This window comes from Pristis pectinata, chromosome 4 (genome assembly GCF_009764475.1).
Source record: "Pristis pectinata isolate sPriPec2 chromosome 4, sPriPec2.1.pri, whole genome shotgun sequence".
Taxonomy (NCBI): domain Eukaryota; kingdom Metazoa; phylum Chordata; class Chondrichthyes; order Rhinopristiformes; family Pristidae; genus Pristis; species Pristis pectinata.
This window is the reverse complement of record NC_067408.1, coordinates 64,858,431-64,880,229: the sequence shown is the minus strand read 5'-3', so window position 1 is coordinate 64,880,229 and position 21,799 is coordinate 64,858,431. Positions and strand designations below refer to the sequence as shown.

At 45.2% G+C, this 21,799-nt stretch overlaps 1 protein-coding gene across 2 annotated transcripts; it reads left to right on the top strand.

Annotated features, from left to right (window-relative positions):
• The first annotated feature begins 876 nt into the window (after window positions 1–876).
• On the top strand, window positions 877–15,653 carry LOC127569993 (E3 ubiquitin-protein ligase SIAH2-like). Of its 2 annotated transcripts, XR_007956285.1 has the most exons (3): window positions 877–1,083; window positions 11,980–12,811; window positions 15,619–15,653. XR_007956285.1 is itself a non-coding variant. In XM_052015148.1 (2 exons), the coding sequence occupies exons 1-2, from the start codon at window positions 949–951 to the stop codon at window positions 12,520–12,522; spliced, it is 678 nt and encodes a 225-aa protein (XP_051871108.1). In that variant the 5' UTR covers window positions 877–948; the 3' UTR covers window positions 12,523–14,571. The 2 variants fall into 2 exon arrangements, 1 of the variants encoding a protein (XP_051871108.1); XM_052015148.1 differs by lacking the exon at window positions 15,619–15,653 and having other exon boundaries at window positions 11,980–14,571.
• The last annotated feature ends 6,146 nt before the right edge of the window (window positions 15,654–21,799 follow it).

Genomic DNA, 21,799 nt, shown 5'->3' with positions numbered 1-21,799 from the left:
GCAGCATCAGTGGAGAGAGAAACAGGAGTCAACGCATCAGATGGAAACGTTGACTCTGATTCTCCTCCCACAGAGGCCGCCTGACCTGCTGAGAATCTGTGTTGTTTTCTGTTTTGAGAGTTATGACAACATTTATTAAGCTCCTGAACTAAGTGTGGACTGCAACCAGCATTGATGTGTCAGCAAGGATTGCAGGTGGGAAAGGAGACAATGAGAAAACCCTATGTATGTGGGTGTCATAGAGCCATACAGCACGGAAACAGGTCCTTCGGCCCAACTAATCCATGACGACCAAGTTGCACATCCAAACTAGTCCCATTTGCCAGCGTCTGGCCCATAACCTGCTGAACCTTTTCCTATCCATGTACCTTTCCAACGGTACCTGTTCTGTTTCCAGTTCAGATTGTCTGCAGATCTTGATGCTTTTCCTCGCCTGAGTCAGCGACCACTTAAACGTGTTTTTTTAATCTCTGAAACTCGCTCAGCAAAGATAACGAACTCACAAGTGCTGCGTTAAAGCAAATCGCTGAGATGCTGCAATATTTTCAGCGCTGCCACTTGTAATCCAGGTCTCTGCGAGACCGTGTGGCTGTCTCTGGTCCTCGGAAAATCACCCAGGCTGACTGGCTACAAATCACAGACTGTTTGGTCTGGGGGCTATTTTTTGGCGTATTTCAGTCTGGTCTGTTCCTTGGGCGGGGGAGGGTTGTGGGGGAGGTCAGAGTGGAGGGCGGGGCTATTTGTTATTGGAGGTCCTGGATCGTGAGGATAACATTGCCGGGCTCCTGATTGGCTGGTGCGTTGCTGCAAGCACTCCCGAGTATTTTATGTTGAAGGGAAATATCAGAACTTGCAAAGCGCCACCAAACTCTGGTGTTTGCTGGGGCTGTCCCTTCGCTCGCTTCTTGTGGATCGGAGTTCGCTCCTTTAATCCGTGCGCTGGTGGCGATGCTTTTCTTCACGCACTGCTTCGGTTTTGTGTTAGACTTTGTGCACTTCAGGTACCAGTACTGCAAGGCGAGAGCCGCTTTCTCAGCCGCTGTCCAACTTGTGTGCGTTGTGCGACCGACACCGAGCCTGACGGTAAGTCCAGCAGGCGGCTGACCGAGCCGTGGGGCGTCCGGTCCCGGAAATCAGCGGTGCGCTTTAACCTGGACCTACGAGCCTGGATCAATCGGCGTTGTGGAATATTGTCCCCTTATCGGGGTCTACCTGTAACCCCCTTCCGGAGAGTGGGGTCTGACTGTAACACCCACTGCCTTGGGGGGTCTGCCCATTACCCATGACCTGGGAGGGTCTTACCTGTAACCCACCTACCCTGGGCAGTCTATCAGCCCCTACCCACACACCCCCCGCCCTTCTCTGGGGGGGTCTGTCTCTAACCCTTCTGTACTGGGGGTCTGCCTGAAACCCCCAACTCGGGGCGCTGCTTATAACCCCTCTGTCCCAGTGGGGTTTTTTGCCTGTAACGTCTGCAACCCTGGTGTCTGCCTGTAACCCTCGCTGCCCTGGGAGGGTCTTCCTGAATCTCCCCCTCCTCTCCATCCGTGGTCTGCCCCGGAGCGTCTGTCTGTAACTCCCCTCAACACGGGTTGTCCATAGCCCTCCCCCGACCTGGGGTTCTGTCTGTAACCCCCTCTGCCGGCGCTGAGAGCACGGAGCCGCCGCTTCACGTCCCGCCCTCGCCGCGAACTGCCGTGGTGCTGCCGCCTGACCGGAGGGTGACGTGCGGAACGGACCCGAGGGAAGGTGCAGGGCAGCTCGCCGTTGCTCTCCGCCTTGCGCTTGGCGCTTACTTCGGCCGCTTTTAAGCCGTCTCTCTATCCTGCCGCTGCATTTCCACGAATTCAAACGCACAGTCGCCACTCGGTGCCCGCCCGGGCAGGTAAGGAACAAGTTTGCCCCGAATTCGCGGCTGGAAGTTTGCGGTGCGCCCCTCGTGTTTTTGCGGGTTCCGTCTGATTTTTCGCTCGTCCGCTGCCAGTCGGTGAACATCAGGGAACCCAAACCGCCCTTTTCTAAAGAAAAGATGTTAATTTGCAGAGTAATGTGCGGGGAGTATCTAGGTGTTGCTAAGACTTGGGACGTCACTCGTCACGGTAACTCCTGCAGTTGTACAGGGCCTTGGTGTTCTGGGCTCCTTACCTAAGATTTGCTTGTCACAGAGGGAGTCCAGTGAAGGATCACCAGACTCTCTCCTGGAGAGGAGAGGTAGGGTTGATCAGACCTGTATTCGCTCGAGTTCAGAAGGATAAGATGAATCTCATTGAAGTGCAAAGAAAACCAGTGTCATATAGCATGGACACAGGGCCTTTGGTACACGTAATCCGCACCAACCTTCAGGCACCCACCTGCACTAATCCTATTGTCTCCCTACTTTTTCATCAAGATTCTCCAGATTTTGCCACCTATCTACATACTGAGGGCAACTTTACAGCGACCAATTAAGTTACCCGTCTGCGTGTCTGGGAGAACGTGCAAGCTCCACACAGACAGCACCTTGGGTCCCGAGTCACTGGAGGTGTGCTTTCCCCTCCGCCAAAATCCTGACAGAGTTCAGCGGGCTGAATGTAGGGCCTCAGTCTCAGAATTTAAGAGTAAAACACTTTAGGTGGAGAAGAGGAGAGATCTCCTCACTTAAAGGGTAGTGAACCTGTGGAATTTTCTACCACAGAAGACAGTGGAGCCAAGTCACCGAATACACTTAAGAAGCAGGCAACTAGTTTTGTAAACGTGAAGAGCATCAAGGGTTACAGGGAGAGAGTGGGAATATGGGTCAACCATGAGCATGTTGAATGGTGGAGCGGATGAAAAGTGCTGAATGGCCTACTCCTGCTTCTGTTTTCTATTACGGTACACATGCATATACACACACCCTTGTGCCCTCAAGGTATCCCAAAGCAGCTAGAATCGCAGGGTTATCACAGCACTGAACAAAGCCATTTGGCCCATGGACCCCATGCTGGTTCCAAGCAGACCAATCCTGTCAGCACTTTATAGCCGGTTAAATGCACTTACATTGGTGTTACAGTGAAGAAAATGTGGCAACGTAGCACCAATTTGTGACAACAATGTAGTAATGATCAGATGGTCTGTTTTGGTAATAACACTGTAGAGTGCCCCCACTAGTCCTGAGCACCACTGACCACCCCTCCCAACCCAGCCCAATCCCCCTCTAGAAAATAATGTCAATGGATTGTTAATGTCTACCTGGTAGGACAGCTCAGGTCTTAGTTGAATGTTCCGTCAGAAAGATGATGACTTCCTTGTCTTTCTTTCTTATTACAACACAAAAGGAGTCCATGTGACCTGTTAGGTCCATGCTGACTCTGGGGGTGGGGCAATCCCATCAGGCCCATTCTCCCACCCCTTATTTCCTTATACTCCTTGTACTTGTTCTCTCTCACACACGCACATCTATTTGATTGCCACTTAGCAACAATAAGGTGTAACTTACAGAAGCCAGTTAATCTACCAGCACATTTTGGGATGTAGGAAGAAACCAGAGCTCTTGATGTGGGGGGGGGGGGGGGGGGGCGGGTGGAAACCACAGTCACAGAAAGAACTCCACACAGAGGACCGGAGGTCAGGATTGAACTCGGCTCACAGGGAGTTCAGGCTGGCAAAATGACAAAATTCACAGCAGAGAGTGAGTGAGCTAAAAAGAGATGGAAGTGCACACTTTCCATCCTAGTAGCCACCTGCAAAATAAGGCCAGCAAACACAACTCCTCACTTCTCATTATCAATGCCAGTTTAAAGTGGAAGTTACATAAATGCAGGAGGGTATTTTGGGGTTGATTATCAGATTGCTGCCTGGATGTACAACTGGTGTCACAAATTGATTTAGAGTTACAGAAACTCTGGAGTTTTATTTCCATTCAGGTCAAGGGGTTGAACATTGGCAGCTGCTCCATGTCAGCAGCTACACACCCAGGGAGTAAACCGAGATCCTGATCCCTTGGCTCGAAGTATCTGAGTCTTTCTGTTGCTGAGTCTGAGTATCACGATGAGGTAATCAAATGAAGCTAATCTGATCTTGCCCATTAGTGTCCTAACGATGACTTTAAGGTTCTTGCAAATTCCACCTTGAACTATCAGATAAACCAGCTGAGAACTCATAGGCTTTCTAGCCAGGTTGATTTAAATTTAAATTTTTAAAAATTTTATTTACAGCATGGTAACAGGCCCTTCCGGCCCAACGAGTCCACGCTGCCCATTTTAAACCCATATTAACCTATCCGTACGTCTTTGGAATGTGGGAGGAAACCGGAGCACCCGGTGGAAACCCACGCAGACACGGGGAGAACATGCAAACTCCTCACAGACAGCGAAGGGAATCGAACCCCAATCGCTGGCGCTGTAATAGCGTCGCGCTAACCGCTACGCTACCGTGCCGCCTCCCCAGATATCCAAGTGGAGAGGAGTTTTTTTTTCTTCAACCATCCCTCAAAATTGTATTGCATTTTAACAAAATACCGTTTTGGAAGTATATTCAGATGCAAATTGAACCAAAGAAAACTTATATAACATCTGTAGGGCTTCATCCTGCATGATATGGAGGGTGAATCAAGAAATGAGTTGTGACACTAACAGCTTTGCATAGTTTAAAAGCCTTTTGTATTGATGATGACAATTATTTTCCTCTGCATTCCCTCCCCCTTTAATCTGACAGTGCTAGCAAGGAAATTCCTTTAGGGAATATGGAGTTTTTTTTAAAGACTCTTTGATTCAACATTTAAACAGAACTGTCTCTTAAAATGGAAGTAATATTATTTGGAAAATAAATGTACTTTTAAAGAACAGCACTTAGGATAGTATATTTAGCAATTATTTGTAGCCTTGGGGTTTATTAGTGCTTAACCAACCTATTACAGTGCTGCTCTGGGTGGAAAAGTAATTATGTTTCTTAATTTGAGTACTATCTGGCAATGTTACTAATGGCACTTAGACTGAGAGAGGTTTTTAAAGGACATTTATTTCAATAAATGTCACAGATCGGTGCTGTTGAAGACTTCAGTTACAAAATATTCTTCCTGCAAGTGAACATTTATAAACTTGTACTTTCCTTAATTTTTGTTTACTTCCCTGATCCAAGATTTTGAGACCAGCTCTATGAATGCCTCCCCTTGTTCACCCTCTCCATTTCCTCTCTTTATGCCCCCTCCCTCACCCACCAACCTCCTAAACATAAGGTTACAGTCACGCTTTACTCAGCTGTTTCTTCCACCAGCTATAGCAAATCTCTTGCCTTGATCCTTAAAAAAAACCCTACTGTCAATCAATCTCCCTCCCCTACTTCCAATTGGCCTTTCTTCACTAAGGTCCTTGAGGATGCTGATGTCATCCCACTCTGCTCATTCCTCCGGAACTCTGATAACATATTCCTGTCTGCAATGTTGATTGTATCTGGGAAACTGGCCTTTCCATTCGACAGCTCCTTTTCATTAAGCTTCAAACAACCCATTCCAAATTCACAGCATGATGCACAGAATATCTAGAGTTTGAGTCTTGTGCACTAACCGGTTTAGTTGTCCAGTCATGCGGCTGTGAAGATCCTCCACATCCTCTGATGCCTACTGAACTCACTGAATGAAGAGTTAGTGCTCTATCTGTAAACCCCATGCACAGAGTTCTTGGGACTAGATGAGATTGTGTTACATTAATACTGCAATGCTGCAAACTTGCCCCAATTAAATTGTCATGGGAGGGGGGGGGGAAGAGTTTTCTTCATGGGGTAGTTCTGACAGAGAAGGATTTATGTCCATCTGTTACATTCACCCATCCTTCAAAACCATCCACATGTCACCACTCGTCCATATCAACATCATCAGATCCATCTACCTGACATATCTACCTCAGCAGATCTTCCCTCTGCACATCCATTCATATCCCCCACTCCTCCATATCTATTTTATCATACTCCTGTCCCCCTATATCCACATCAGATCCCCAATACTCCATATCTGCCTCACCTAATCCATCATTTCTCCATATTTACTCTTCATATTCCCCATCCCTCTATATGCCCTTCATCATCTCTCTATCCCTCCATATGCCCTTCATCAGACCCCCCTTCATTCTTATCTACATCCATCTCATCAGACCCCCTTATAACTAATATCTACCTTCCATCCCTTTTATATCAACATCATCATATCTCTCCATATTCCCCTAAACATTTTTTCCTCACTCCATATTTGTCCACTCTCCACATTCCCTCCCTGCACCCCACATCCACACATTCCACCAAATACCCTGTGTCTAATCCTGGGCTTCATTAAGGTAGCAGTATGTATGTAGTTGACCCTTGATGCCTATTAAAGGGCATGGTTTTGAATGAGCTGTTGACACCCCAGGTCACTCCAAAAGGTTTCTTGTTCCATCACTGATTATGGAGTTCTTCAGGGCCTGGGAGATGGACACTGGCATAGTTGCAGTGTGAAGGGTTGGCATCATTGAGTAATTCTGATCTGCTCAATATGTGATACCACTTCACATCCTTTGACCATCCATCCAACATACAGTACATGTGAAACATTTTTTTTGCACCTTTACACCAGTGCACCTCTGTTGGAAGTGTATAAAATTATGAGGGGCTCAGATAGTGGATAAGCAATATCTCTTTCCCATCACTGAGCGATCCAATACCAGAGGGTATGCATTTAAGGTGAGAGGGGGTAGGTTCAGAACAGATGTGAGGGGTATGTTTTTTACTGAGAGTGGTGGATGCCTGGAATGCGTTGCCTGATAGGGCGGTGAGGCAAATTCACTGGGGGATTTTAAGAGGGGCTTGGATGGGCTCATGAATGAGATGGATTATGGGCGTCCTGTAGGTAGGAGGGATTAGCTATGTCAGCACAATATTGTGGGCCGAAGGGCCTGTTCTGTGCTGTACTGTTCTATGTTCTAATGCTCCAATATTTTTGTTAACTCTCCTGTTGATCCACTTTATGCAACTTGTTAATATTGAGCGGAAGCTCCATAAAGACTCCATTTTCAACTGGGTTTCATCACAAACTGCAGGAAACACACTGAACCACTGTAGTTGCCCCAGGAGCAAAGACAAGCTTATCATTCCACTGGGTCTCAGCCTCGCAGTTGCCCTGGACAGCCTTTAGTTGGGATCACTGAGCATGGTGCTGCCTGTGTGGTGTTTGCATGTTCTCTCTATGACTGGGTTTCCTCCAGGTGCCCTGGTTTCCTCCTATGCCTCAAGGAATTGTGATTTGGTGGGTTGGTTGCTCCTAGTGTGTAGCTTACTGGTCGAATCTGGGGGAGTTGATGGGAATTTGGGGAGAATAAAATTGGATTATGTAGGATTAATGTAAATAGGCACTTGATGGTTAGCATGGACTTGGTGGGCCAAAGGGCCTATTTCCTCTATGTATAACTCTACGTTCAATAAAATACAAGCATTCTTCAGATACTGCATATGGAGAAGTCATTAATGGGTTGGAATATAAAACTCTGGTCATTGATGTGGTGAATTCCATCCATTCCATCACTACCCAAATGCACACTCCCAGAATACTGAATCAACCTGAGAGTTCAGAGTGTCTCCTCACTTGACACAATCACCAGAATTTCAGGAGAGCTTCTGAATTGCTGGCTTAAATTTTAAACCACTATCTTTTTTGTAATAGTTTTCTCAGAAGAACTTAACTGAACAGATAAATGTAATGTTAGCAATAAAGAGGAATGCCTTTGCACATTACTTGGGTGTGGAGAAGGACACAGTCGACCTCACATACAAATTGTTGTATTTTGTAATGCTCCACTTTATTCATCGGTTTCTCTTCAAATTAGCTTGGCAGCTTTTGCTTTGAAACTTGTTGTTTCTTTATTGTTTTGTTGCTTTTTGCAAAGTTTTCTTAAAATAGCCAATAAGAAAAACATTTTTTTTAAAAATGAGGCCTGAGGTACAAAGGACAAATAAATGGGTCTGATTAACAACAAAGCTCCCTCTTATATAAAAAAAATTTAAATGGGTTAGATACAGAATGAAGCATCTTTTACAAAAAAAGTTTGAACAGATATTCAGTTTATTGAGTTAAATGTGTCCAAGCAATCCAAAACATGTGACTAACAGCCAATCGTGAAATTGTACAGCAGAGCCAGGTTGTCTGGTCCATTGTGTTTGTGCCCCTGCTTTGTGAGAGCCTTCCAGTTAATCCATGTTTACAAATCATGCACTTGGGCTTCTAGACCTCCCTCTATCTCAGAGCTCTGCAATCTCTCACCTTTTAGATAATGTGATTTTTGTTTTTTTATTTTTCCTGCCAAAATGGACATTTTCACACTTTCCCACATCATACTTCATTTGCCAGGTCTTTGAGCAATCACTTACCTATATAAATTCCTTTGCAGTCTCCTCTGTTCTACATACAGCTTACTTTCCTGTCTATTGTGTCATAAACAGAAGTATTATTCCCAAATTCTCAAAGGAATTGTCCAAAGTCTGACTCCCAGACAATGCTCATGCCCAGTAATAATGTGCAAATGCTGGCTCTCCATTGATTCCTTCACAATTCCTCACATTACTCCTGTTCTTTACACAGATATTCTTTTCTACTTGTCTTTCAAACATCAACTATTTCTCATTCTCAAGTTCCGGTCCCTCCATGGTCCCACCTCTTCCTATCACTATAACCTCCTCCAGCCCTATGATCCTCTGAGCTCTCTGTTCTCCTTGAATTCTGACCTCAGGTGACCCCTGACCTTTTGCTCCATTGGTTCACATTCAAGTTGCCCAGGGCCTAACCTGTGGAATTCCCTCCAGAATCTTCCATTTCCCTTTCTTCCTTTAAAAGTAAATATTTGACAAAGCATTTTATCACCTACCCTTGCATGAAAGAATGTTAAAATGTTTAATGCCAAATTCTGTCTTTAAAAACAACGCCCCTTTGAAGATCCTGGGTTTTACTATGTTAAAGGAGTTGTATAAGTGCAGGTTGTTAAGACACAGAGGCAAATGTACATTGGGTGGGAGTTACTTCCTTGTTCCAACAGAGCAAGGCTTCCAGTTGCTGTACCCTTGCTATACACCACCCATTTTCCAAGCTGCCAGATCTGTTCCAAGTCTGTCTCATTTATCATAGAGTTATGGAGCTCAGAAACGGGTCCTTTGGCCCACTGAGTCCTTGCTGGCTATCCAGCATCCATTTACACATTAATCCTATGTTGCTCTCCCCACATTCCCATCTGCTCCTCCCAGATTTTACCATTTCCCTATACACTGGGGGCAACTTACAGTGGTCAACTAATCTGCCAAACTGCATGTGTTTGAGGAAGGAAACCTGAGTACCTGGAGAAAATTCACACAGACAGTACACAAGGTCAGGATCGAACCTGGTTCACTGGGACTGTGAGACAGTAGTTCTTCTTGCTCGCACACTGTGCCACCCCTGTAATGTAACACAGCATGATGGAGGGTGCCCTCGGTGTGAAGACAGGACTTTGTCTCTACAAGGACCATGTGGTGGCCCTACCAATACTGTCATGGACAGATACATTCACCATAGGTAGATTGGTGAGGACAAGGTTGAGTAGGCTTATCCCTTGTTTGTTCGCTAGCTGCCCCAGACCCAGTCTGTCAGCTGTGTCCTTCAGGACTCAGATAGCTTGGTCTTTGGTGATGCTACCAAGCCGCTTTTGATGATGGACACCCAGAGTACACTCTGTGCTCTTGGTACCTTCAGTCTCTCCACCAGGAGTTTTTCAGCATGGAGGAGCACTGATCCATTAGCTGAGCGAGGATGGGCAGTGGTGATCAGCAGGAGGTTTTCTTGCCCCTGTTTGACCTGATGCCACAAGACTAGTGTGAAGGGCCCCCAGGGCCTCTCACTCCTACCTGAACACTACAATGCCACCCCCTCTAGTGGCCTGTCCTGTTGGTGGGACAGAACATACCCAGGGATTGTCACGGTGGAGTTTGGTCCATGAGTATGACTAGGTCTGGCTATTGCTTGATTAAGCTGCGGGACAGTTCTCCCAATTTAGAGACCTGAAACATTAACTCTGTTTCTCTCCCCACAGATGCTGCCTGACCTGCTAAGTGTTTCCAGCATTTTCTGTTTTAATTTCAGATTTCTAGCATCCACAATTTTTTCTCCTTTCTTTGGTGTTGCTTTAATCCCTTTGTGATTTCCTGAATGGGCTTTTACAGCCTGATTGATTTGTCTATGGTTAGGGAAAGGAGCTGCAGTGAGACATTCAGCCCTTGGCATTTTATTCTGGGCCTGCCCACCAAGGAAGTCAGTTTTCCTATCCTCACTCTATCAAATATCTAAATCAGCTGATCTGCTGGAATGACATTGTGCTTATGGACAGCACAGCGGTGCAGCTTATAAAGCTGCTGCCTCTCAGCGCCAGAGTCCAAGGTTCAATCCTGACCCCCGGCGTTGTCTGTGTGGAGTTTGCATGTTCTTCCTGTGACTGCGTGGGTTTCCTCCCACGTCCCAAAGACATTGGGTTGGTAGGTTAAGTGGGCACTGTAAGTTAACCCTACTGTAGGTGAGTGGTAGAATCTGGGGGGAGTCGATGAGAATGTGGGGAGAATAAAAAAATGTGATTAATGTAGGATTAGTGTAAGTGAATGGTTGCTGGTCAGCATGGACTCGGTGGGCTGAAGGGTCTGTTTACGTGCTGTATGTCTCTGTTTTAATCTTCCTCAAAGGAATATCAACACTTTGATATTCCAGACATCACATTTTTGGCTCTGAACATTTTTTTTATTCAGCAGGCTCTCCAGCCTTTATTTTACAGAAAGCAGCTGTGTCTTCAGCTCGAGCTCTCCACTTCTGGGTTTGTTTTGATCTGTCCGACAAAAGAACTTGCTTCACCTCCTTTAATCAGCTCACTTGCAACATTCTCCTGCTCCCTTTTATTTCCTTTTTTATACTTGTTCTGCTGCGTGCACTCTAGCCCTTCCAGTTTTTACACTTGCTTTCCAAAATTACATGCAAATAAGAAGAGTGGAGTGGCTGAATCTAAAATTAAGTCCGCATCTTAAAGTGGCTTTGTAACAATGTATGCATCTCTGTAAGTGAGTGATGTATCCCGGCTATTGGTTATCCATCTGCTACATTTTAGACATGACAGGTTACATTGTGATTATGTAGTGAAAGCCATAATGAGAACATGAATAAAAATCACTTCCCAACTGTGGAAATTGATATTCATTGTAAATTGCCACCTTTGATAGCAATGAACCTGAAATTTTCAAACATATGCTCAGATTTTCAAAGGAATATCCTTGACAGATGCGAATCTTATTATTATATATCATTTTACGACAGGAAGCGTGCTCTCTTCCCTGCACGCTGAATAATTGCACAGCCAAAGCCAGCAGATACTTAATGTTATTGCTGTGCATTTGTAACATTGCTCATTTCCATTCCCCTGCTTTTCAGAAGGATGTTAGAGAAGGTTCGGGGAATATTCACTAGACTAATACTTGGAATGAGTGATTGCCTCATGAGGCAAGGTTAGAGTTTAGAATTGTAAGAGGGGACTTGAGCCGAGTGCTGGAAAAATGGGATTAGTATGGACAGGTAGAAGACACAAGAGACTGCAGATGCCAGAATCTGGAGCAACAAACAATCTGCTGGAGGAAATCAGTGGGTCGAGCAGAGTCTGTGGGAGGAAAGGAACTGTCGATGTTTCAGGTGCAGGGTCTGGACCTGAAATGTCGACAGTTCCTTTCCTCCCACAGATGCTGCCCAACCCGCTGAGTTCCTCCAGCGGATGGATAGGCACCTGGTGGCCGGCAGGGACACGATGGATCAAAGGGCCTGATTCTGTGCTCTGTGACTCTGACTCTACAAGGGGTTAGATAATCCAGTCCCAACGTCTGCACCCAGGTGACCCAGTCTCACCATTTATTGTTGTCACTGACTGCCTGTGACAATGACCGTCCAGGAATATTAACTGGGGCTCTTCCGTATTTTCTTTCCCTTTCCTCCATCGCTCTGCCCAGCGCCTGCCATCGCGAAGCCCACTCTCTCTGCACCGGGAGGTGGTGCCCGACACCGAAGACCTCTCCGAGAAACGCCTGCTGGCCTGCCCGTGCCCCGGAGCAACCTGCGAGTGGGAGGGGCCCCTGAATGCCATCCTGCCGCACCTGGCCACCAGCCACCGCGGCGTGGCCAGGCTGCAGGGAGAGAGCGTGGTCTTCCTAGCCACCGGTGTCCACCTGCCGGGCTCGGCAGGCTGGGTGACGGTCCAGTCCTGCCTCGGACACCATTTTGTGCTGGTGCTGGAGAAGCAGGAGGGGCACCAGAGGTTCCTGGCCTTCGTGCTGCTGCTCGGGACATCCAGGCAAGCGGAGGGTTTCTCCTATCGGCTGCTGCTGAACGGACACCGCCGGAGGCTCACCTGGGAGGCCACTCCACGGGGGGTGGCAGAGGGACCAGCCTCGACTGGCACCAGCACTGACAGCCTGGTCTTTGACACGGTGATGGCCCAAACATTTGCAAGTGACGGAAGTCTCGCCATCAACGTGACCATATCCTCCTGCTGACGGCCGAAGCCACCACTGCCTCCTCAGTTCCTATTCCAGACGTTTTCCTAAACATTTTTATACCAAGCCCGTGAGCTGACTTTTCTTTTTTGTAATGGATCGGTCTGTGTCCCACCACCCTGGAGCAAGCACGGTTCAGGTTTCCAGGTTGTGCACCGACACTGAACATTTCTCAGCTCCTCCTGCAAGGCCATGGTTTGAAGCACTGATCTCCACAGAATGAGAAATGGCCCCAGCCCAGAACTATTGTGTCCTGGTTGTAAGACAGGCTTGCTTTACAGAAGTTATTGTAAGTGCAAACGCTTTGTAACTGGTCATTGGGATGTGGGTAATTCTGTCCTGGTAAACCTTTTGCAGTTGATCCCTGACTGCCCTCAAACTGAGACTCTTGCTGAGGCATAGAGTAGTACAGCACAGAAACAGGCCCTTCGGCCCACCATGTCCAGGTTGACTGTTGAATTCTTCTATACTAATCCAATCTACCTGCATTAGCTCCATAACCTATGCCCTGGCAATTAAAGTGCTCATCTGGGTGCTTCGTAAATGTTGTGAGAGTACCTGCCTCCACCACCTTTTCGGGCAGCGCGTGCCATGGTCCTACCACTCTCTGTGTGGGAGAAAAAAATCCTCCTTGGATCCCCTGTAAACCTCCTAACTCTTAAAACACCTATACCCTCTTGTCTTAGACACCCACACCATGGGATAAAGATTCTGACTATCTACCCTATCCATCCCCCTCATAATTTTTGTACACCTCTATCAGGTCACCCCTCAGCCTCCTCCACACCAGGGAAAATAAACCCAACCTATCCAATCTCTCCTTATAACTGAAATACAGCAATCCAGGCAGCATCCTGGTGAATCTTCTCTGCACCCTCTCCAGCACATCCTTCCCATGGTTAAGGACCACACATTGTTGGGACTGTGGTCACATTTAGCCCAGACAGGGTGAGGAGGGCAGACTTTCTCCTCTGCAGAATACCGGTAAACCAGGTCGGTTTTTATGACGATCCAGTAGTTCCATGGTCACCATTAATGATGCTTTTTTAAAAATTTAATTAGCTGCATTTAAATTCCTCAGCAGCTAGGGTGAAGTTTGAACTCCCATCTCTCAAGGTCAGTAGTCCAAACTTTTGAAGTCCAGCTTCAACACCACATCACCATAACCTGAATACATCCCTAGATACCACCTTCCCCAATTAAGAGTCCAGCAAAGTTGTTAAACAGCCTCAAAGAAATTTGGAATTCTAGGCTTCCACCAGAGTCTTGGGTTTGGCTGGGACGGTGCAGTGAACCTCGACTGACCAATGGTGTACCACTTCACCTCTGTAACTGTCTCACAGCTCCCCTGACCTACAATTCCACCAACACCAGAGGCAGGAGATATGAAAATTAAAAACTGCAGATGCTGGAATTCTGAAATAAAAACAGAAAATTCTCAGCAGGTCAGGGAGCATCTTTTGAGCGAGAAACAGTTAATGTTGAGGTTCAGGACCTATCAGGGGAAGATATAAAGAAAGCTGCTGTTCACTATCACCTGTCCCACACAATCAGCATCCACCTCAGCTGCTAGCCATTATAAACAAAGTACAGAATGCTGAGTCACTAAGTAATCCATGTGACAAAGTATTGGTTACATATTCACTATCTGCTCCTTAAATTTGTATTTATGATTTTGCGAAGTTTATTGGTCAGGAGAAATCTTCCTTCCTACTGGACATAGCAGTTATCAGCTGTCCTTCTTGTAGGGCACTTGGTAAATGGAAATAGTAAGGGAGGGTGGTCAATGAGCCAAGGTGGGAGGACTTGATCCTTGCTGGAACTAGTGTTTGGTTTTGGGGAAGGACTGAGAAGTGTTAAGGTTTTCATCTTTCAACACAAGGAAAAGCAGTTGTTTAAATAAAGCTTTGATTATCAGGACACAAGCTTATTGTATTGACTTAAATATAAGAAGGTGTTATAAAAGGGATGTTGTATGTGCTGAGTTGCTGTGGTGTGGAGGAGTCTGGAGTTAAAGGCTCTACTGCTATTGATGGATGAGGACAGGCAGAGACAGCTGGAAGGGTACAGACGTGGGAGGGTGGGGAGAGGACCGAAAGGAGGTGAGGGACAGGAAGCCATTATGGAGTAGTGAGGAGGGGGACAATGGAGGAATGGATATCGAACAGAGCAGTATATGGCAGCTGGAGCTTGGAAGGTTATGTTTACAGAGGGTAAAAATGCTTGGATAATGGTTTAAATGACGGAGGAACTGAGAGAGGACGGAGGCAGCCACAGTAACTCTTGTCTGAAAACGTGGTCTTGGTGACATGGAATTTGGAGCTTGGTTCAAGGTGGAACAAGGTGCCAGTGAGAGTGTGGTTAAGGAGAGGGTGTGGTTAGTGGCGAGAGAGCACAGGAGTTCTGGGTCAGAACTGAAATATTCTGCCAATGGGAGGGAGCAAAGATTCATCAACAGCATGATAGGAACATACAGGTTAGGAGCAAGAATAGGCCACTCAGTCCTTTGTACTTGTTCCAGCATTTAATATGGCATGGCTGATCTAACTGTAATCTCAGCCTTCCCAACTACCCATGGTAACTTTTCACCCCCTTGCTTATCAAGAATAGGTCTGCCTCTGCCTTAAAAATATTCAATGACTCTACTTCCATTGACCTTTGAGGGAGAGAGTTACAAAGACACACAGCCTCCAAGATGATAAAAAATGTTTCAACTATGGTTTAAATGGGCAATATTTTAATTTAACAGTGACTCCTAATTCTCCCACAAGATAAATCATCCTTCCCACCTCTACCTTATCAAACTCCTCAATATCTGTATGTCTCAATCAAGTCCTCAATTCTAAATTCCAGCATGTACAAGCCTAACCTGTCCAACCTTGCCTCATAAGGCAATCGCTCATTCCAAGTATTAGTCTAGTAAATATTCCCTGAACCTTCTCTAACATCCTTCCTTAAATACGGAGACCAGTACTGTACACAGTTCTCCAGAATGGTCTCCCCAGTACCTTATATAACAATCATAATGTCACTAGTTTTGTACTTACTTTCCTTAACAATACACAATAACACTGTTCATTTTCAAATTTATTGCAGTACCTGCATACTAGCCTTTTGCAAGTGATGGACAGCAACCTGACAAGGAAGTGATGCTGGAGAGGAAAGGTGTCCCATGTATGGACTGCTCTCAGCAGCATGTTCTCAAAGCTGGCTTAACACTGTAACTTCAGTCCTGCATTTCATTCTTTAAGTCCCATAATGAATGTTCTGCAGGAATCTTACCTCTTCCTTGATGTCAGCCATTTCTGACAAAACAGTTGAACAATCATAAAATTTTAAACTTTTGACGCAATGCAAAACAGTGTTTAAATAAAATTATCAGGAACACAAGTTTATTGTTTGGCTTAAATATGAGAGGGCATCGTAAAAGGGGTATTTCACATGACCTGCTGGTTCTAGTGTACTATTCATCTCTCAGGGTCTTGTACTTTGATGTCTCAGTGAGCCCTGCAGCCTGTATGACCTTGTCCTTCCAGTTCTGGGGCAGGCCAGTCCCATCATTGTCAATTGCATTGGTAACAATGTCTCCCTTATCTGGTGGTACACCATTTTGTGATTGTGCCTGGTCCCCATTTCCTTGCCATCTGTTTTATTGGCCCACTGGTTTTAATTTAGTCTGATATAAGCTGTCTGTAGTCAAATATAAGCTGATTGCAAGTTTAGTAAGAATGCAAAATTGAATTGGCTGTTCAGTTGAGACAGCCAGTTCAATTTCGTATTCTTGCTAAAGTTGGGTGAAATGTATTGGGCAACCATTTCAAAATCGCTTGTCTCACACCCAGTGTTGAAGTGATGTCCATTGTCTCTCCTCCTCTTTACTTTCTATCATTGGTTGGTTTAGCTCCCTGTTCATGCAACTCAGGTTCTGTTGGAGGTTCGGCCCATGGTTCAGTGCAACTTTGATCCCACTGCTGCAATTTACTTCACAGTTCAGGAACTTCATTACTCTATCAATGAAGGGAATTGGATGTTGGTGTTTCAGGTTGAGACCCTTCATCTGGACTGAAAGATAGAGGAAAGATAGCCAGTAAAAAGAGGTGGAGGGTAGGGGTGGAGCAAGAGCTAGCAGGCAAAGGTGGATTGAGGGGGGAGGGGCAAGTGGTGGGGGGGAGTTGGGCGTGTGATAGGCAGATGCAGGAGGGGAGAGTGGGAGTACCAGAAGCTGGGAAGTGGTGGCTGGAAGTGGCAAAGGGCCGGAGATGATGGAATCTGATGGGAGAGGAAGGTGGAGCCTGGAATCAAGGGAGGACAGAGAGAAGCAATGGGGGAAGGGAACTGGTGGGAGGATTTTATGGGGGATGGGCAGGTGGGGAGGGTGGAGGCTAGGAAAGACACATGGTCAAGGGGGCCAGATAGATGAGGAGGAGAGAGAAAAGGGACAGAGGGGGAGCAGTTACCAGAAGTTGGAGAATTTAATGTTCCTGCCACCAAGTCGTAGGATACCCAGGCGGAATATGAGGTGCTGCTCCTGCTGAGGTGGATATGAAGCGCTCGTATTTACAATGAGGAACAGTATCTCCTATTCCACCTAGGTAGAATACAACCTGGTGCCATGAACATTGAATTCTCCAGCTTCTGGTAACCTCTTTTCCCCAACCCCAGTCCCTTTTCTGTCTCCTCCTGACCTACCTGGGCCCAATCACCTTGTCTCTTTCCCCCTCCTCCACTCTCTCCATCTGCCCATCACCCACACACTCCTCCCACTGGTTCCCTTCCCACGCTACTCCTCCCTGGTCTCCCCACCTCCCTCCCTTGGTTCCACGCTCCACCTTCCTCTCCTATCAGATTCCATCATCTCTGGCCCTTTGTCATTTCCACCCATCACCTCCCAGCTTCTGGCATCATTCCCACTCTCCCCTCCCGCATCTGCCTATCACCCCCCCCCCCCCTTACTCCGCCTCACCTGGATCCATCTATCACTTGCCAGCTCTTGCTCTACCCCTTCCCTCCACCTTTTTATTCTGGCTATCTCCCTGCCATCTTTCAGTCCAGATAAAGGGCCTCAACCCAAAACATCGATGCTGCCTGACCCACTGAGTTCCTCCAGCTTTTTGTGTGTTGCTCCAGATTCCAGCATCTGCAGTCTCTTGTGTCCTCACTATTTTATGTTGCTTTAGTTTATAGAACCTTGAAAGACAACCATCAGACCTAATGGTCTGTCCTGGCAAACAGTGACCTTATTCACTGATAAGATGACTACTTGTATGCAATGATTGGCTCCATTGTTATCCATCATATTACCTGAGCTTTATGATTGAACTTCACATTAGACCCATTATCATCTTCATCAACAACAATGTATTTATGTAACCTATTAATGTAGAAAAATGTCCCATAAATGCTTTGCAAAGAAAACAGGCACAGAGACAAAGAAGAACGGATTAAGAATGGCTTTGTTGGGGAAGTGAATTCAGAGGAGGTTCTTTAAGAGCAAGTGAGAAGAAGAGGGGTTTGAGGATTTTATAAAGCAGGACCATGACCGCAGAAGGCACAGCTGCCAAAGTAGGATGTAGGGGAGGGGCTGAAAAACAGTCTGAAGTGTTCAGGAGTTTAAACAGAGGGTTGGACTTTAATAGGAGATGATGGGGGTAGCAGTGAGGTTGGGAGGTGAAGACTGGGTGGAACTTGACATCAGATAAGAAAGAGTTTTGTATAGGATCAGGCTTATGGAGAGTGAGGAATGAATAGCTGCCCAGGAGACCAATGGAGTAATTCATTCTCTAGATGACAACATATGGATGAAGGTATCATCTGACAGTGTCCAATTTCCTGGTTCATTCACCACACTGTTATCACATTCCTCTCTGTTAACCAGTCTCCCATGGGCTGAATGGTTCTGTGCCCCATATTTGCCATGTTCTACTTTAGCTGTCAATATACATGGCAAGTATAGTTCACCCTGAAGTTCTCTGCTAAATCAGGCCCCATTAATCAGTTGTGGCTCAGTGGTTTTCCTTTGAGTGAGGGAGTTCCAGAGACTTGAGCACATGAATTTGGTTGACACACTGTGCAGCACCGAGGGAGTATGACACCATCCGAGATGAAATCTGTCAGATGAGATGTTAAATTGAGGACCTGTCTGCCCTTGGGGGGGCAGGGGGAGGCTGGTGGTGGTGGTGGTGGGGAGGGGAAGAAGAGTGCTATTTCAAAGAATGTGGAAACTCTCCCTGGTTAATATACATCTGCCCAACCAAGACCTAAAAACATCATCTGCTCATTCCTCATTGTGTGACTGTGCACAACTAGGCTGCCACATTTTCTACTTTGCAACACTGACCACGCTTCTGAGGTACTTCACTGATAGCAGAATGCACTGGGGTTTTCCTAACAACATGAAAACAGCTATAACAATGGCAGTCCCAGCTTTCTTTAGGTTTCATTAACCTCACTTTGGAAACTAGAAATATTTTTAAAATCTCATGTACTCATGGAGTGTACTGTTGGAGAAATTGTTTGTTCAACATTCCCAATTAATCTTTGCTGATAATTATTTTTATACTCGCAGTGCTTGGAAAATATATTAAAATCCTGTGCTCCCCTTTTTAATCTTGTGACATGTATTGATTGGATTGTAATTTGATAATGGAATTGATGCTCAAATCTATGGATCTTTTTATACTAAGAAAACAACAAATATGTGTGTGTATTAACAGTGGTCTTTGATTTGTAGAATAGTTTATATGTATGAATATTTTTATTTGGTGTGTTAACCGAATGGTGCTGGAGAAAAGTAACAGTTATGTTGTGGGGGATTTCTGTGTAACTTACCAGTGACTTTTTCATTCACAGGTGAATAAATGAATTGATCTTCTCTATGTTGTGCCTTATCTTTGCATCCTGTTTGCGGGGACAACAATCAATTAACATGAGTTCAGATTTCCAGCATCTGCATTTTTAAAAATTTTCTAACTCCTGTCTTTCCAAAATTACTAACTACAATAAGGTGTCACAGTCTCTGTCATTTAAGAGTTAAGCCTTGTCTTGTGGAGAATTAGCTTGTGTAAATAAATTTCCTTTCAGTAAACCTACCTGGTAGAGATAACTCTAATGCTGCATTGAAAATAGTTTACCAAGGGTTTTGTTCCATTAAGAAATCAGGTTCTTTATCTAAAAAGAGAAATAATGCTTGTGAAGAGGATTAGAATTTCAGTATAGGTTTTACTTTGCAGCTGGAACCTATTTTGGATTGATGTGCCCTCTCTGGCAGGAGAGTGATTGAATATTACAATACTTTAGGTTTAAGAGACACGCGGAGGAAAATGATCTTCTACATTGTAGGTACTTTACGCAAGGATTCCTAAGGATAACACTCACTGTGTACTCGTAAAACAGTGGGAAATTTTCTAACCGATTTAATGAACTTACTGTCCAGACTGCTTAAGATAGTGGATAAAGGAGCAAATTACCAAAAATAGACTCGGTGGCATTTTTTAAGGTGATTAGCCCCTCATTATTTTTTTACTTTTTTTTAGAAGTCAGTGTTGGTAACTTGTATCAAATTGTGCTTTTTCTAACACCTAGCAATATAAAGTGATGTAGTAATGGGCAGGTGACTGAAAATTTGGCCAAAGGAGTGGGTTTTAAATAGGAAGAGGGCTGGGAAGGTGGAGAGGTTTAGGGAAGGAATTGCAGATCTTAGGAATATACAGCTATTTGCAACAATTATGAAAGGGCACTGTGGTGGTGCAGTGGTAGGTGCTGCTGGTCAGGTTTGACCTGACCTCCAATTCTATCTGTGTGGAGTTTGCACATTCTCTCTGTGACGACATGGGTTCTTTAAAGGTGCTCTGGTTTCCTCCCACATCCCAAGGATGTGGGGGTTGGTAGGTTAACTGGCCACTGTAAATTGGTAGAATCTGGGGGAGTGGTGGGACTTGATGGGAAGATGAAGAGAACAAAAAAGGATTAGTGTATGATTGGTATAAATGGATGCTTGATGGTTGGCTCAGACTCTGTAGGCCAAAGGGTCTGTTTCCAAGCCATATGACTCTAAATCTATGATCTTGATAAGATATCTTTATTAGTCACATGTACATCAAAACATACAGTGAAGTGCATCTTTTGCGTAGAGTGTTCTGGCGGCAGCCCGCAAGTGTCGCCACGCTTCCAGTGCCAACATAGCATGCCCACAACTTCTAACCCGTATGTCTTTGGAATGTGGGAGGAAACCAGAGGATTTAAATAAATAAATGATTGAAATCTCTCAGTCTTAAATGGCCCAGCTCCTATTCTCTTACTGTATCCCTTGGTTTTAGACTCCTGGGGGAAACATTCTCCCCCTTTCTACCCTGCTGAGTCCTGTGAGAATTTTGTAGGTTTCAATGACTGAAATCTGCAGGGATCTCTTCACCCAGAGAGTGGTGAATCTTTGGAATTCTTTCTGAAGTGGACTCTGGAGGCTCAGTCATTGATTGTGTCTCTTTTCATGAGGAAAGAAGGTTGAGTGATAACCCAGTAGAGGTTTTTAAAATGATGAAGGGTCTGGAGAGAGTAGATACAGAGAGAATGTTACCACTTGTGGGGAAAACCACAAGTAGAGGTTATCAAGAAATCCAATAGGCAATTTATCCAAAAAGTGAGTGGAATGTGGAATTCTCACTCAGAGAGTGATTGAAGTGAATAATAATGAATTTAACAGGAGGCTGGACAAGCAAATGGGGGAGAAGGGAATAGAGGGTCATGCTGATCGATTTTGATGAGGAAAGATGGGTGGAGATTTGAGTGAAGCATGAACTGTGCTGGGCTGAATGGCCTGTCTCATATAATCCTGTGTAAAAATAGACATGAACCACTCTAGAACCAGAAAATACTTTCACACAAAGGGGAATGGATAATTGAAACTCTCTCCCTAAAGAACAATTGAATCTAAAACACTTTGAAAGTGCGTTTTTATTTGTTTTAGTTTAGCAAAGAGATAAGATGCAGAACAACTGAAATCTAACTTAATAGGATAACTGCTTCAAAGGAGAACTGGAGAAAGGCTGAAAGGAGAAAAGAATGCAAAATGTAAAGAGGATGGTGATGGGATTAAGTGGATGATCTTTGAAGAAACCAGAGCACGTTCAATGGGCCAATTAGCCTTTTTGTACCATTCTATGCTTCTATATTTCTAGAACAATTTAGTGGGGCTGAATGGCCTATTCCTCTCCTTTCATTCCTATGAATCTGAATTTATTGACTCTGCTTGCAATAAAATGTTATAACTCACCTTCAGAAA

What these genes read in the sequence shown, in the direction of transcription:
- LOC127569993 (XM_052015148.1), top strand. Translation starts at nt 949, where the DNA reads ATGCTTTTCTTCACGCACTGCTTCGGTTTTGTGTTAGACTTTGTGCAC. An exon ending in GACCGACACCGAGCCTGACG is followed by an intron (nt 1,084 to 11,979) that starts GTAAGTCCAGCA and finishes CGCTCTGCCCAG; the next exon opens with CGCCTGCCATCGCGAAGCCC.